Genomic DNA, 18,564 nt, shown 5'->3' with positions numbered 1-18,564 from the left:
ATGATAATTATCGAATGAGGCTTATATTAACATGACTCATTCCAAAGGCCATGTATGTTCATTCTCTGTCACTACCCTATTAATTTTAAGACCTCACTTTTTTTACAATGTTTTAATATATATACATATATAGAGATATATCAAATTATCAGCTTTCAAAATGTCATATATTTTATTTAAATAGTTAACGCCTGAAAACTTTCAGCTTATTTCTCCAGCTAACATATCCTCTTTTATGTCCAAAAAAGGAACTCTCATTTTAAAGTAAAATTCAGATAATCTGAAAATGTTCAAAAAGCACTGGAGGTTGAATTCTGACAGAGGAAAAACGTGCAGCATTTTGCCGCTGTCCCGCGTGCATGCATGCTGTAGCCACGTCAGCAGCAGGTGGAGCATTTGGTGGTGTCGGAAAGATGGCAGAAGCGCAGACATGGCACAAAAACTGTCTTCTTCCTCTGTATCATCTTATGCCCCCACAGATTCTAATAAAAACACTAATGAAAGCATCGGGGTGCTTCCTCATATTTTCACCCCAATGTAGTTCCTACATGCCTCATGTCACAATGCATCATTATCAGACATTCTCAGGCAATAAAATGTGAGCTGTTCAAGTCGGTCTCCCTGGCACTAAAGCAACAAGGTGGAGAGGCTCCCTGCATACCAATATGCATCCTGGACTATTTATGAGGCCCTCGTAGTTATCATGATTTATTTTACATACCAATTAAATTGAGCTGAGAGTGGTAATCAAAAGCATGAATGCCCTCAGCAACGTTGAAGGATGTCATTTTAAGATGCTTTCTTGATTTCTCTCTCCAAGCCAGCACCACAGTGTTTGTATTGCTGGTTGTACTGGAAATGATAGCATCTAAAGATGCATTGTAAGTAACTGATTAAAAAAAAGAAGAAGAAGAAGAAAAGGATCTTTATTGGTTTCTCACAAAACATGAGCAAAATAGAACTGCTTTAATACCTAAAGTCAAAAGTGAAGCCCAGATTATGATCACACAGCCTGACGTGTGGGGAATACCTCACTCATGAATGCCTCCCCCACCCATGAAAGAATTTTTTTCTTTCTTTTTTTTATTTTTTATTGTTATGTTAATCACCATACATTACATCATTAGTTTTGGATGTAGTGTTACATGATTCATTGTTTGTGCATAACACCCAGTGCTCCACACAGAACGTGCCCTCTTTAATACCCATCACCAGGCTAACCCATCCCCCCACCTCCACCCATGAAAGAATTTACAATGAGAAGTTGCAGCTAAGTCAGCATTCAGACATTTTACCCAATCTCAGGATACCTTGAACTTTTTTTCAGTTGGAACACATGGCAGGAAACAACATGAGTCACAATAATCATATGGGATTCTGGAGATTTAAGATGAGTAATTGGCCAGGTTCCTGGGTTCTTCCTCCTGGGTCTGAAGCAGGCAAACAGGAGCTTACCAGCCATCTGCTGCTTCCCGAGGTCCAGCTCATGCCCAAACCATGGTTTATTTAAGCCATGACTGGTCTAGAATGTTAGAGTGGGATTGCCAGACGTCAATGCCTGGCACAAACACAGCCAGACTCAGGCAAAATGGCTCTTCCTACATCCTGGATGACCCAACACCACACACTGGGGAGCAAAATTCCAATACCCAAGCTAGGAAAGTGATCTTGCTGTCTTTTGTCAGAAGGATCTTTCCATTTCTATCAGACTCACTGGCTCCAAAAGGCAAATAGCTCCTACCCTCTAGGAAGGATATTCTTATCTCCTCCTTGTTTTCTCGCCTTCTTTTCTCTCGTCTGTCTTTCTTTCAAAAGAGAAAGAGAGAGAGGAAGGAAGGGAGAAAAAAAAACCTAAGAAGTGATCCGATCCTATAAAGGTGAGTTCTCTGAGTCTCACTAGGGAGCAATCAATTTCCGGGCCATAAAGGTCCCTGAGCACCTGCTACTTCCCTCCTGCTACCTTACAGGAAGTACCAATGCTCTAAAATCTGATGAAAACTGTTCTCATAGGAAGCAACTTCACTGAAAATATTCCCTTTGTTTACAGAAAATGCTGAGGATATTGTAACTTGACTCAGTGAAGCAATATTACAAGATCTAAAGTGCATAACACTATAATTATATCTTCAAATCCATGGAAATTTCATAATATCATTACAGTACAATCAAAATAAAGTATTTCCACCCAGAAAATTACTTTGCCATGTGTTCCCCACATTATATCCAACTATCATCTTCAGTTTCGAGGCTATAAAAAAAACATATAAAGAAGTACATTCTGCTCTGGTATTCAAAGTATTGCTTTTAGATTTGAATCTGCAGGCTACCAAGTGACATTTATGGGCCTGTAGTGTTACATATCGGAAGCTCAACAATTCACACTTTATTTCTAGACCAAGATATAACTTGTATCTGATTAGACTGTGGAATGCCAGAGCTCCTGAGAATGCCTGAGTAAGAAGAGGTGAGGGTAAAGCCATTTCCTTAAAATCAAATTATCTGATAAATAAAAATGTGTTCCTCACTTCTGGAAGACAGCGAAGGAAATGATAGGTTATGATGAAAAAGTTTTTAAAATATCAAGCAAGGGAATGGGCTGAACTGATAAAATAAATGATTTGTTTTTAATACGCTCAGTGAGTTTGAAGATTGGTAGAGGGAAAATATTTTTTTAAATTACTTTTAGATAATATTCTAAGGGGAAAAAAAGACAACCTGATCACATCTGTCCATTACAATGCTCACTTTCCATGCTTCCGCTCTTTGCTACTTAGTCATAAAAAAGGGCATTAAAGGAACTGCCATCGATCCCTGTACTCATTTATGCTGTCAAAATGACCCCGTGTAATGGCAGTTAGTTAATGTGGGAAAAGTGATTTGAAAATGAAAAGTGATACCTGAAAACCGAGTAAGTAATGCTATTAGGTGAAGTTGGAGTAAGCTAGAATGAGGCTACTTTGTATAATCTGCCAACAGGTAGAAGCTGGAGCAGAGTAGAAAATTGGGCCATTTCTAACTAGGAATTCTTATGATCATTTCCCAAGCTTTTTTGTTTTATGAGTCGTATGACTTAGGAAAACATCCTACCTTGAACTTTCTTGATGTTCTTTTGCTTGAGGGAGTTTGTTTGCAGTTGCATTTCTTATTGTGAAGTTGGAGTCCCATTCTCTTAGACCACCACAGGGCCCTCTATATTCTGAGCAACTACCATTTCAAGAAGGAAAGATAGAAAGAATAACCCTATCTATTTCATTTTTAGAAATCACAATGCATCTAATTCAGCACTGCTAAGCACATTAAAAATAATAATGCAATTAATTTAATGACTTCTCAAAATACTGATTTGACCCATGTTCATGATACAAACGAATCTTCACCTTCCACCATGCTATTAAACAAGCTGCAGGAAGAGACTTCTTTTCTTCAAACCTAGGCCACCAGCTCTGCCAGGAATGGCCAGCAATCTCTGTACGATGGATGAAAGATTACTCCAAACTTAGCCATGAAAGAAAGGAGAAGGCAAGGGGGTCAATGCTCACAGACGAAGACCCTTTGCTCTTCTTTGCTCCCACTTTTATTGGTCCTTCAGGATAACCACAAATCCTTATCACTGTTTCTCAAGCACGTGATGTGTGACAAGGGGGTTCTTACTGAAACTAGGAGGATCTGTTTACGGGAAAGATAGATACGCTAATCTGCGTGTTCTATGAGTTCGACTAAACATAGCCTAGGGGACAATGTACACATCTCTTAGATTACAGCGTGGCTGTTTGGACTAAGAAGACTTCGGGAAGGCAACTCCCCATGGCATTCCAACGACAGAGTGGTCACGAGCGCCTCGGCATTCCAAAGGCCTATGCCCTTCTCCGAAAGCTTCCCTGCCTTCAGTGGCCTCCGTGTTACATTTTAGCAAGCCAGGTATTATGGCTGATTTCATGCTCTGCATTAACCCCAACACAGCTCAAAGCTGATTTCAACTGCCTTAAACACAGCAAGAGAACTGGTAGGAAGGACACGGTGTTCCAGTGAACTCAGGGATGCACCATCTCTTTGTCTGGACTAATTTAAATGCAGGGAAGTGGAGCAAGGCACAACAAGATGCTAATGTAGCTTCTCTTCCAAACTTGGTCTCCATCAGTTGCGAAGGCTTCCCAAGGAAATGCGCGATCTGGGATCTGTATGCTAAATTCTCTGGCACATCTCCATTAATTAGTGCAGAAATTATTGATTTGGGTATCAGTCTAAACTGTTTTGTACCTTCTCTTAGCCATGGTCAAACAAAGGGGACAAAACACCTTTCAATTTAATAAAAAAAAATCAATGGTTTGTATTATTGGCAATTTAGTGCTCACTTTTCAGAAGCTACACTTTCAGTCTATGGTGCCCAAGATTTCCAATGACATTGTCTATATGAGGAGGCAATTATCTGGGACCAAAAAAAGGGAAAACTTCTCTGAGATTCAAGACACTTATGTCCCACCACAATTGCATAAAAACTCGGTCCTTACTTTACAAGCTTTTCAGAATGTAATTATTTTTCTATTAAAATATGACACAGAACCACTCAGACAAGATGAAAACATTTCTCCTTCAAAGTTTTAAATAAGAAATCTGAATCTTATCTTAAAGCAGTAAGCCAATCCTCTTATGTTTGAAACTAAGTTTTTCCTTTGACATTTCAGCTTTATAAATATTTTATCCTTAGCTTCTATGAAACATTATTATCATACTTGCTCATGTATTTCTTTCTTTCCTCAATTGTATATTCTTTCCTCACACTAAGAATAAAATCAGCCAAATTATTTCTTGATGAGTTCTAGGAATATCAATTCGTGTTGCTGGGATAAAATATATATATATATATATATATATATATATATATATATATATATATTGATATATATATCAAATGAAACCAAACATTGGTTGCTTGCTCCCAGTATGGTCAGTCTTGTGGACCAGAGAGCATACTCTGTACTAAGCCCACTGTTCTATTTTTGACTCCAGCCTGCCCTCCTCTTTCTCCCTGCTTCTTCACTTCAGCATTTCTTTCCCTCTCCTCATATTGAAATAACTGAGCTGCAAACAAACAAAAAAGTTGTATTTAAGCTTCTAATCTCTATTGCTAAATCTGGAAACGGGCATTCATTTACTGGTTAGGACTAAAGTGGGTCCTCCTTTCAGAGATACTAAGAAAAATCTAAAAATTTAAAATTTAAAATAAGAGAAAATCTTATAGACTCTTCACCTTTCTATACTCTGCTTTCTCCTTTTTAAATTATCTTCTCTATTCATTTTCCTCAATATTCAGTCATATAGTATTATTAAACTATACATTATTTATAGTTTTTTTACCCCAATCACTTTTTAACCATAAATAACCCCCTATTTTAAAAAATTCGTATCTACTAATACTTAGCAAGATTTCTTTTGGTATCTCTCTTTCCTTTTGCAATATTTTTCAGTAGTATTTGTTCAAGGTCTTAGTCTGTTCAGGCTGTTATAATAAAACAGACTGGGTGGCTTAAACAACAGACATTTATTTTTTACAGTTTCGGAGACTGCAAAGTCCAAGATGAAGGTGCTGACAGATTCAGTGTCTGGTAAGAGCCCACTTCCTGGTTCATAGGTGGCCTAATTTTTGCTGAGTCCTCACATGGGGAAGAAGTGAGAGATTCTCTGGGGCCTCTTATAAGACATGAGTCCTATTCATGAGAGCTAAACTCTCCAGGCCTAACCACCTCCCAAAGGTACTATCTTCTAATACCATCATATTGGGGTTAGAATTTCAACATACAAGTTTGGGAGGGGATGCAAACATTTAGTCCCTAACATTCTGCCCTCCCCCCATCCATGCCCTTCTCAAATGCAAATTACATCCCAATAGTCTCAAAAGTCTTACTTAATTCATTCCAGCATCAATTCTAAAGTCTAAGTTCAAAGTCTCATCTAAATCAGGTGTGGGTAAGACTTGGGATACAATTCATCCTGAGGAAAATTCCTTTCCAAGCTGCGAACTTAGGAAATCAAACAAGTTGTGTGCTTCCTGAAGAAGTGGTGGAACAGCCATGAGATAGGCATTCCCATTCCAAAAAGGAGAAATAGGAAAGAAGGAAAGGGTAATAGATAACCAAGGAAATACAAAGTCTAACAGGGAGAACTCCATTAAACCTTAACAGCCAAGAATAATCCTCTCTGGCTTGATGCTCTGCATTTCAAATCCACCACAGTGGCAGTGTTACCCCCATGGCTTGGTGGGTGCTGTCCACACTGGGACAGTGACCCCAGCCATGCTGCGGCTCTCTGGGGTGACCCACTGCTGTCCTGGCTCCTCTGAGTGTGGCCACACCATGACTCTCTGCAGAGCCCTCATCCTTAGGAGCTAGGTTGAGGCAGTCTGCCCCACAGGAACCAGAGAGGCAGCCTCATCCTTTGAAAACACTTTGCAACATCTCAGAAGAAAAGAAACAGGAACTTGTAGACATAGAAATAAAATCTAGCTAATCTAAAACACTGTGATTTAAAATAAATTTTTAAAAGACTGAATAAAAATGTATAAAGCCTCCTTAACTTTAGGATAATATGAAACATCATATATATATATATATATATATATATATATATATATATATATATATATATATATATATATATATAATGGGAGTCCCAGAAAAAAGGGGGGGGACAGAAAATTTTGGAAAAAATAACAATAGAAAAATTTCCAAATGTAATGAAAACCACAGAGCCATATATCAAAGAATCTCAATGAATTCCAAGCAGCATAAACACACACACACACACACACACACACACACACACACACACACACACACACACCAAGAACAATGAAGCACATCACACATAAGTTGCTTAAAATCAGTGAGAAAGGGAAAATCTGACAAAACAATGTATCACGTGTTAGAGTAGACACTAAGGAGAATAAAGGACATAATGTATGCCCTAAAAAGATTGTTTTAGTTTTCAGTTTATGTATAAATGTGGTTTACATGTGAGGCATCCAAATTTCCTCTGGGTCTGAAAGAGTTATGATAGGCAGGACAAAAGTTCTGATGTAGGTACAGAAATTTTTAGGATTGTTTCACAGATTGAGTGGCATCTGAAAGCAAGATTCTTAAGAAGCCAGGAGCAAAGCCCAAATTGAGAATCCTGCAAATCACGTAAAGAAAAGTCCATCTGAATTAGATAGAAGAAGCAGAGTAAGGAGTTTGGTAAAGGTAAAGGCAGTTTCAGGAACAATACTGGCACAAAAGATTCTTCTTTGGTGGCAGGATCTGGACTATCCCAGAATAAGGGATCCTTCAGATATAGTCCGCATTGAAAAGGTGAGTGGAGAAGAATCTGAGCATTGGGCCCAAGAGAGCATCTGTGATCTGCAAATAGAACATTCTCCTCCTGGAAATTGATGTCTTTGTGGGACATTCTAAAATGATTCATCATCCCACATTTTCAGACTTCAAGTCCTTAAAGATTCCTGTTTCAGAAGGTTCCTTATTTCCTTCCTTGCTTTATCATTTCTACTTTCTTATAATCAAAAGCCTTATAACTAACCAGTCTGATTGCAGTTTCATTCTTTGTCCTCCAACCTACACCAGACAGAACTACCAAACAAATCTTTCCTAAATGCTGTGTGCATCAGGGCTTTCCAAGTGTCCTCAAAAACCTTCAGTACTTCACTGTTTCACTTTCTAGCAAGTGTAAACTGGGCAAGCTGCCAAGATTTCCAACATATGTCCCTCCTAGACCTATTTGCATTTATTTCCTCACTACTCAGCCACTGATCTATTCATGTCCATCTCTCCCCTCCTCATTAGGTCTGCTTGTCTCCCTTTACTCATGTTCACCATGCCCTCCCTTTTTCCTTCCATCTACCCATCCGTCAAGTAGCACCCCCCACCCTTGAAGCTCTTCCTCATAAATTTGCTGCTTAAGCATTACTATGGGAGTTAATACCTTGTTTATATGGTTTAGCAGTTAATTTTCAATACCATTGTACAATGTTCTTTTTTTAAACCAACATATTATTTCTTTTTTTAATTTTATTTTATTCTGTTATGTTAGTCACCATACATTACATCATTAGTTTTTGATGTGGTGATCCACGATCCATTGTTTTCGTATAACACCCAGTGCTCCATGCAGTACGTGCCCTCCTTAATACCCATCACCGGGCTAACCCATCCCCCCACCCCCTTCCCCTCTAGAACCCTCAGTTTGTTTCTCAGAGTCCATAGTCTCTCATAGTTCGTCTATCCCTCCAAATCCCCCCTTCTCCTAATGTCCTCCGTGCTATTCCTTACGTTCCACAAATAAGTGAAACCATATGATAATTGACTTTCTCTGCTTGACTTATTTCACTTAGCATAATCTCCTCCAGTCCCATCCATGTTGATGTAAAAGTTGGGTATTCATCCTTTCTGATGGCTGAGTAATATTCCATTGTATATATGGACCACATCTTCTTTATCCATTCATCTGTCAAAGGGCATCTTGGCTCTTTCCATAGTTTCGCTATTGTGGACATTGCTGCTATGAACACCGGGGTGCATATGGCCCTTCTTTTCACTACATCTGTGTCTTTGGGGTAAATGCCCAGTAATGCAGTTGCTGGATCATAGGGTAGCTCTATTTTTAACTTTTTGAGGAACCTCCACAGTGTTTTCCAAAGTGGCTGTACCAACTTGCATTCCCACCAACAGTGTAAGAGGGTTCCCCTTTCTCCACAACCTCTCCAACATTTTATGTTTCTTTCTCTGTCAATTTTTGCCATTCTAACTGGTGTAAGGTGGTATCTCAATGTGGTTTTGATTTTAATTTCCCTGATGGCTAAAGCAACAAACGATGCCTAATCCACACATCAGAAGAGAAATAATTAAGATTAGAGCAGAGATCAATGAATTAGAAACCAGAAACACAGTAGATCAGATCAACGAAACTAGAAGCTGGTTCTTTGAAAGAATTAATAAGATCGATAAACCACTGGTCAGACTTATCCAAAAGAAAAGAGAAAGGACCCCCAAAAAATAAAATTATGAATGAAAGGGGAGAGATCACGACTAACAACAAGGAAATAGAAACAATTATTAGAAAGTATTATCAACAACTATATGCCAACAAACTGAGCAATCTGGATGGAATAGATGCCTTCCTGGAAACCTATAAGCTGCCAAGACTGAAAGAGGAAGAAATTGACAACCCGAATAGGCCAATAACCAGTAATGAGATTGAAGCAGTGATCAAAAACCTCCCAAAAAAACAAGAGTCCAGGGCCTGATGGATTCCCTGGGGAATTCTACCAAACAGTCAAAGAAGAAATAATACCTATTCTACTGAAGCTGCTTCAAAAAATAGAAACAGAAAGAAAGCTTCCAGACTCATTCTATGAGGCCAGCATTACCTTAATCCCCAAACCAGGCAAAGAGCCCATCAAAAAGGAGAATTGCAGACCGATATCCCTGATGAATATGGATTCCAAAATCCTCAACAAAATCCTAGCTAATAGGATCCAACAATACATTAAAAGGATCATCCACCACGACCAAGTGGGATTTACCCCTGGGATGCAAGGGTGGTTCCACTTTCACAAATCAATCAATGTGATAGAACACATTAATAAGAGGAAGGAGAAGAACCATACGGTCCTCTCAATTGATGCAGAAAAAGCATTTGACAAAATACAGCAACCTTTCCTGATTAAAACTCTTCAGAGTATAGGAATAGAGGGAACAGGGCGCCTGGGTGGCTCATTTGGTTAAGCGACTGCCTTCGGCTCAGGTCATGATCCTGGGGTCCCGGGATCGAGTCCCACATCGGGCTCCCTGCTCAGCAGGGAGTCTGCTTCTCCCTCTGACCCTCTTCCCTCTCGTGCTTTCTATCTCTCATTCTCTCTCTCTCTCTCAAATAAATAAAATCTTTAAAAAAAAAAAAAGGAATAGAGGGAACATTCCTCAAGTTCATAAAATCCATCTATGAAAAACCCACAGCAAATATCATCCTCAATTGGGGAAAAGCTGAGAGCCTTTCCCTTAAGATCAGGAACACGTCAAGGATGCCCACTCTCACCACTATTGTTCAACATAGTACTTGAAGTCCTAGCAACAGCAATCAGACAACAGAAAGAAATAAAAGGTATTCAAATTGGCAAAGAAGAAGTCAAACTCTCTCTTTTCACAGACGACATGATCCTTTATGTGGAAAACCCAAAAGACTCCACCCCCAAATTACTAGAACTCATACAGCAATTTAGTGATGTGGCAGGATACGAAATCAATGCACAGAAATCAGTTGCTTTCTTATACACTAACAATGCAACTGTAGGAAGAGAAATTAGAGAAACTATTCCATTTACAATAGCACCAAAAACCATAAGATACCTCGGAATAAACCTAACCAAAGAGGTAAAGGATCTATACTCTAGAAACTGTGGAACACTGATGAAAGAAATTGAAGAAGACACAAAAAGATGGAAAAACATTCCATGCTCATGGATCGGAAGAATAAACATTGTTAAAATGTCTATGCTACCCAGAGCAATCTATACCTTCAGTGCCATCCCGATCAAAATTCCAATGACATTTTTCAAAGTGCTGGAACAAACAATCCTAAAATTTGTATGGAATCAAAAAAGACCCCGAATCGCCAAGGAAATGTTGAAAAAGAAAAACAAAGCTGGGGGCATCACGTTGCCCAATTTCAAGCTATATTACAAAGCAGTGATCACGAAGACAGCATGGTACTGGCACAAAAACAAACATATAGACCAATGGAACAGAACAGAGAACCCAGTTATGGACCCTCAACTCTATGGTCAAATAATCTTCGACAAAGCAGGAACAAATATGCAATGGAAAAAAGACAGTCTCTTCAATAAATGGTGCTGGGAAAATTGGACAGCCACATACAGAAGAATGAAACTCGACCATTCTCTAACACCTTACAGAAAGATAAACTCAAAATGGATGAAAGACCTCAATATGAGACAGGAATCCATCAAAACCCTAGAGGAGAACATAGGCAGTTACCTCTTTGACATTGGCCACAGCAACTTCTTTCAAGATACATCTCCAAAAGCTAGTGAAACAAAAGCAAAAATGAACTTTTGGGACTTCATCAAGATAAAAAGCTTCTGCACAGCAAAGGAAACAGTCAGCAAAACAAAGAGGTAACCCACAGAATGGGAGAAGATATTTGCAAATGACACTACATATAAAGGGCTGGTATCCAAGATCTATAAAGAACTTCTTAAACTCAACATCCAAAAAACAAGTAATCAAGTCAAAAAATGGGCAGAAGACGTGAAAAACACTTCTCTGAAGACATACAAATGGCTAACAGACACATGTACAATGTTCTAATAAATTATTTTATATTAGTCTTTAATTCTTGTTCATATACTATTTCTTGAGAGTTATAATTAATATTTCTTCTACAGTCTCCAATGCCTAAGACAGTTTTAAATCACATAAAAGTTAAATAATTGTTGATTGATTGACACATTGAGTCTGCAATTCAAACAAACTGACTAAAGTAAATATATTTTTCACCTATGTTCCCAAAAATTATTCACTTAATTACAATGACTTTTGATTCACAGAGCTAAGAAATGTGTAATCCAAATTAGATAGCAAAGATCCCTGATATTTCTTTTACATGTAAAACTTTTTTGTAGCCAATTACTAATTGCAGTGATTTAGAAGCTAGACTCCAAAGTTGGATTTCTTTGGTCATAAACATGAGTTATAGTGCTGATACTAAACTAAGTTCCCCATGTTCTTTAGTCAGTAGATGAGGGAACAAAAGATCAGAATTGTATTTTGGAAACATGATGAGCAATGACTTCACATGGACATATAGAAAAATCCTTGTCCTGCAACTTTACAGACTTAACAGACTTATAAGTGGTTACAGCAGAGTTGGTTTTGGAGAGGTTCAAATGAAACTATGACAAGGTCTAGAGTGGAACTTTTCATTCTCTCTCTGAGAGAGTATTTTGTATTTCATATTCAGAGAAAATAATATCAATTTAAACTGTACTTGGTTATATCCCCAACATTTTCAATAACAGAATTTTGTTAGCTACTTCTATGTATCCATATTAATTTAAGGTCATGGAACTCAAACGATACACCAAACTTCAGGAAGCCTACTACAAGTAGATTTTAGGAACTATTACTTTATTACTATAGTCAATCTAGTCTTTGTTTTATATATTAAAATACGATGCTTGCAAAAATAAACTAATGGACCTATACCAAAATAAAAAGATTTTTCACAGCAAAGGAAACCATCAACAAAAGGAAAAGGCAACCTATTGAATGGAAGAAGATATTTGCAAATGATATATCCAATAAGGAATTAGTATCTAAAATATATAAAGAACTTATATAACTCAATACAAAAAATAATAATCCAATTAAAAAATGGGCAGAGGACATGAATAGTTATTTTTCCAAAGACACACAGATGGCCAGCAGACACATGGAAAGATGCTCAACATCACTAATCATCAAGGAAATGCAAATTAAAACCAGAATGAGATATCACCTCATACTGTCAGAATGGCTAGAATCAAAAAGAGAAGAAATAATAAGTGTTGGTGAGAATGTGGAGAAAAAGGAACCCTAGTGCACTGTTAGTGGGAATATAAATTGGTGCAGCCACTGTGGAAAACAGTATGGAGTTTCCTCAGAAAGGTAAAATAGAAACACCATGATCCAGTAATTCTACTACTAAGTATTTACCCCAAAAAAGCCCCCAAAACACTCATTCAAAAATATACATGCACTTCTATGTTTATTGCATTACTTGCAATAAAAAGAAGATTTGGAACACTACATCAAAAACTAATGATGTATGGTGATTAACATAATAAAAAAATATTTTTTTTATTTAAAAAAAAGATTTGGTACACACACACACACACACACACCTACTCAGCCATAAAAAAGAATGAGAGCTTCCAATTTGTAACAACATGGATAGACCTAGAGGATATTATGCTAAGTGAAATAAATCAGACAGGGAAAGACAAATACCATATGATTTCACTTATATGTGGAATCTAAAAAAGCAAATGAATAAACAAACAAACAAAAAGAAAAACAGACCCATAAGAATAGAGAACAAACTGATGCTTGCTGGCCATGGAGGATGGGCAAAATGCGTGAAAGGGAGTGGGAAATACAGACTTCCACTTACGGAATGAATAAATCATGGGAATAAAAGGTACAGCATAGGGAATAAAGTCAAAGATACGGTAATAGCGCTGTATGGTAGCAGATGGTAGCTACACTTGTGGTGAACACAGTGTAACATATAGACTTATGGAACTGCTGTGTTGTACACCTGAAACTAATGCAATACTGTGTGTCAACTATACTTCAATTACCATGCTCATTTGGAAGCAGCTACAATAGCTCTGTACAGTTTCTCATACTGTGATTCTTGTTTCCATGTTATGCAAACATAACACATAATTTTGTGCCTGTGACACATAGTAGATAACCAAAAAATATCATCTTTTGTTTTCCCCACATTCAATATCATGCCAGAATTAAAGGATAGGCAGAAGGTATCAAAGAAAAAAAATACAGAAACTATAGTTCACCAGGTGGGATATTACTATGTGGGTCATGAATTAAAGAATTAGTTGCAACCTACTAGACCCCAAAGAGGGTAAAACTACTATAACGGCCAACAGCTGGGTCCATTTGATTGTCTCCCCTTCAAAGTATATTAGGAATAGACTACAACATAACAAAGAGATTGTTAGTTTCCATTCCTTTCAATGGGCATAATTTAATGCAGCAATTTAGAAGTGAAAAAATGACCATAGTCTGTAGCATCTGGACCAAAAGAGATATTAGAGCAGATATTGCACATGTGGATCTTGAAACATCACATGCAAATTTTGTAAAAAAAAAAAAAATAGACATATTGTGAAACTAGCAAACTCACTGGTGACAAGGTTTTAAGAAAGTTCTGGCTTTCCATAGAGGCTGTTTTATAACATAATCCTATTACACAGAGAGCTACTGCTCAAGTACTATAGATTATAGGAACTCAGTCATTATATCAGCAAAGAGAAAAAAAGAAAATTAAGATGATCCATTTTGAAGACAATCAAACTAACATACTTTCATGAAAACATGAAGAAAACAAAGGAGTGGTTTTGAGAGAACTTGTTATGTTCTCTCACTGAGCAGCCTAGATATGACCAGAGGAGATTTTTAGGATCAGAGCTGGGTTGAAGTTAAATGGATTCTGTGACCATTTTCTCTCTTCTCTTGAGATGTCTTGAGTGCACAGTTCGCCTGAATTAATTACATTACATTTTAGAAGGAAAGAAAAGAGAGAAAGAAATTCCTGCTAGTGTACAGGAACTATAGACAGTCCAGGCCAAAACCTCCAGAGAACCAATTACTGATTTTGAGACTAACATTTTGTGGGAAACATTTTCGTCAAAGAATATAAATGTGGAAGTTGAAGGTGACCATTTCTTTCATTACTGTTCAAATTCAGTACCTTGCCTGACCCAGTCTCCATGATGAAGATTATGCTCTAATGTGTAGCAACATTTGTGATATCCAGAGAGCAGTTCTGCCCAGCTGATGGTCACTGTGGCTTCTTCATCTTCATGTGCACCAGCAGGACGCTCAAACAGGGATATCAAGGCCGCCGTGAAAGCAATTGCTTGAACCTTAACAGGGATGTTGAAAGGAAAACAAACATGGACAGTGTCATTGTTGCAAAAGATTCGATGTTCCTTAAGATTAATAAGGAATAGATACTGAATTAATGGGAATTTCCTCAATATTATTTAAGGGATGCAGGCAGTTATAGTAAAAGACAGAACAACGACCCTGTTGGTAAAGCAATTACCAAGGGCAGTTCATTATTTGCTTTTATGATACACCTGTTATTGAACACACAAAGAATGCAAAGCTTTCACAATTAGGAAAGGAAATTGTTCAAATTAGACTACTTTAGAGCTCATGGGCATATACTCGTGTCATTCAGCAAGTAATAATCTTGTAGCAGTTGGGTGGGATGTGATAGGAAGATGAATCATTGTATCCAATGTCTGGGTTTCTTTTTTCTTTTTTTAAAGATTTTATTTATTTGACAGAGAGAGACACAGCAAGAGAGGAAACACAAGCAGGGGGAATGGGAGAGGGAGAAGCAGGCCTCCCACCCAGCAGGGAGCCCAACGCGGGGCTCAATCCCAGACCCTGGGATCATGACCTGAGCCAAAGGCAGACACTTAACGACCGAGCCACCCAGGCGCCCCTAATGTCTAGGTTTCTGTGTTGCCCTCTCCAATGCATCTATCCCGATGTTACATGATATGGTAAATAAGCACTGCCCAGGAGGCTGGTAGAGAGGAGCCTTGTGAATGAAAATCAGAATAATTAACTTGAAAGAGTTATAAGAGATAACTTTTAATAACTGGCAAGAAAACCACATGAAGCTTGTCCTTGTAAACAAGAAAAGGAACTGTGACCTAATCCATCTTTTCCATGCCCAGCATGTGTGGCCTTATAATCTGTAAGTTCAGAGGTCACCCCCTTTGTATTCTATTTCTATACTGGGCTACAGTTTGATGATTAAATCCATAGTTCAATCTTTCCTTCCCTCACTTACCTTTCCAGTTATGTCCCCAAAAGAAAGAACTGATTCGTTGGCATCAAGGGGGTCATACCAATATTCCATACAAATTGGCGTTCCTTTCAGGCCTTGGAGTTTATATTGACAAGGAAATTCTCCTTTGGACAACAGATCATAGAAACAAATCTCTTTGCTCGTAAAAGCCACTGCTATCTAAAGTAGTAAATAGAAAATCAAAAAGTATTTCTGATGAATTTAATGAAATGGGTATACAAAGGAGATATGCAAATCTTAGCACCAAAGCAGACACTGTTCCCTGAGGGTCACTAACAGTATTACAGAAACATAGCATGGTGGCACAAGTATACTTTATTCTAACTTTGGGTGCTAGCCAAGAAAAAAATTCTTCCCATTAAAGGCATTTGAACATATTTTCTTCCGTATCCCCACTTCACACACCTGCCAACCTCTTCCATCCATGGGAGATGAGATGATTAATCACATAGAAAAAACAAAGACAGAGGGCAACAGCATCACACAGGCATACCAGAAGCTTTACAAACCATGCTTTACAAAGCAAGCAGAGGCTGTCATAAAAAGCAGTTAATAAAAACGTGTAAGTAGCGTTCACAAGTCAGATAAAATCCCAAAACCATTTTTAAAAGGGTAAATAACTTTGGTGATAAAATTGACAAAACTTTAGCTGAACCAATCCAAGATTTAAAAAAAAAAGAATGAAAATACATACTACTAAAATAAGAAATAGAAGAGTATGCTACTAATGACCTGATAGAAATAAAAGAGGATTATAAGAGAATATCACAAACAATGGAAGGCCAACAAAGTAGATAACCTAGATGAGATTCCTAGACAAATTCCTGAGACAAAAATATTACCTAACTCAAAACCAAATAGAAAAATCTCAGCAGACATATAATAAGTAAAATAATTGAATTTGTAATAAAAAAAATTCTCACAAAGAAAATCCTAGGCCCAGATGGTTTCACTAATAAATGCGACCAAACATTTGAAGAATTGATACCAATGCTTCTCAAACTCTTCCAAAAAAAAAAAAGAAAAAGAAAAAGTGGAGGGGATACTTTCCAAATCATTTTATGAAACCAGTACTGTATTATGACCAAACCCACATAGGGACATCATAAGAAAACTGCAGCTCCATATCCCTAATGAATATACATATAAAAATCTTCAATTAAACATTAGCAGAGAATCCAACATGTAAAAAAATTACATACCATGACCAAGTTATATTTATACCAGAATACAAGGCTACTTTAACATACAAATATCAATATAATATTTTATATTAATAAAATCAATGACAAAAACTGTATGATTATCTCAATAGACACCAAAAAAGCATTAGACAAAATCCAACACATTTTCATGGAAAAAAAAAAAAAAAACTCAATAAACCAGTAACAGAAGGAAACTTCTTCAACCTTATATATACAAAAAACCCATAGCTGCTATCATACTTAGTGGTGGAAAACTGAAAGTATTCTCCCTAAGATCAGGAACATGATGAGGATGTTCACTCACACCACTACTATTCAACACCACACTGGAATTTCCGGAAGGGAAATTAGGCAAGAAAAAGAATAAAAGCATCCAGATTGGAAAGGAAGAAGTTAGACTATCTTTATTAGATGACATAATCTTAAACATAGAAAATCCTAAATAATAATAACAAAAAATGATCAAAACCAATAAATGAGTTCAGTGAAGTTGCAGGATATAAGATCATTTTTTAAAAATCTATTGTATTTCTATACACTAGTAGTGAACAATCTGAAAATGATATCACCAAAAGTAGTCTTAGGAAAACACAAAGACAAAACACATGCTATGATACAGTATTTGTAAATTATCCATCTGATAAATGTATATATCCAGAATATATAAAGAATTCTCAAGGGGCACCTGGGTGGCTCTGTCGTTAAGTGTCTGCCTTCGGCTCAGGTCATGATCCCAGGGTCCTGGGATCAAGCCCCACATCGGGTTCCTTGCTCAGGGGGGGCCTGCTTCTCCCTCTCCCATACCCCTGCTTGTGTTCCCTCTCTAGCTGTCTCTCTGTGTCAAATAAATAAATAAAATCTTAAAAAAAAGAACTTTCAAAACTCAACTAAATAAACCCAACAATAAAATAGGCAAAATGATTTTAACAGATACTTCACCAAAGAGGATATATAGATAGCACATCAGCATATGAAAATATGCTCAATATTATTAGTCATTAGGGAAATGTGAATTCAAACCACAATAAGATAAAAAAAATACAAACCTATTAAAATGGCTAAAATTAAGAGGGGTAAAAAATACCCTGATTATACCAAATGTTGGTAAGGATGTGCTATATCCACATGATGAAATATTACACAATAAAAAGATAAACTACTGATGTATCTCAAAATAACCAAGCCAAGTTAAAGAAGTAAGACCAAACAGAGTACACACTGTATGATGTCAATTATATAAAACTCTAGAAAATGCTAACTATTGTATGGTGACAGAGAGCATATCAGTCACTATCTGACAAGGAGAGATGGGAGGGGTTAGACAGGAGATTACAAAAGGGCACAAGGAAACTTTTGAGGATGAATATGTTCATTATCTTCATTGTACTGTTGATTTTTCACAGTATCTAAATGCATTAAAATCTATCCACTTGGGTATTAATATGTGCAGTGCATTTTGTGTAATTGTACTTCAATAAAACTGTTTGAGAAAAGAAGAAAAAAGCAACATTCTTTAAACTTCCATGTTGACTAAGTGCAAAGGAAAGGCTAAGAGTTAGTCATCAGTCCTGGAAAGAAGACACAATGCAACATAATCATTACACAATATAACAACACAAATATTACATGATAATAATAGAATGCTACAGATATAAAGAAAATGTGGGCTTGAACTATGTTG

General features: G+C 37.1%; 1 protein-coding gene across 1 annotated transcript in view; it reads right to left on the bottom strand.

Annotated features, from left to right (window-relative positions):
* The window catches only part of WDR49 (WD repeat domain 49), a 131,595-nt gene that overhangs the window by 90,896 nt on the left and 22,135 nt on the right, over positions 1-18,564 (bottom strand). The window contains 3 exon segments of the mRNA XM_088020026.1: positions 722-889; positions 14,542-14,716; positions 15,661-15,837. Coding sequence (XP_087876152.1) covers positions 722-889; positions 14,542-14,716; positions 15,661-15,837 — 520 coding nt within the window.

Source organism: Eumetopias jubatus, unplaced genomic scaffold (assembly GCF_037043125.1).
Source record: "Eumetopias jubatus isolate StellerSeaLion01/CBP00866 unplaced genomic scaffold, mEumJub1_p1.0 scaffold_1, whole genome shotgun sequence".
In the NCBI taxonomy this organism is placed as follows: Eukaryota; Metazoa; Chordata; class Mammalia; order Carnivora; family Otariidae; genus Eumetopias; species Eumetopias jubatus.
The sequence above is the reverse complement of the archived record's forward strand: the minus strand, read 5'-3'. Positions and strand labels throughout refer to the sequence as shown.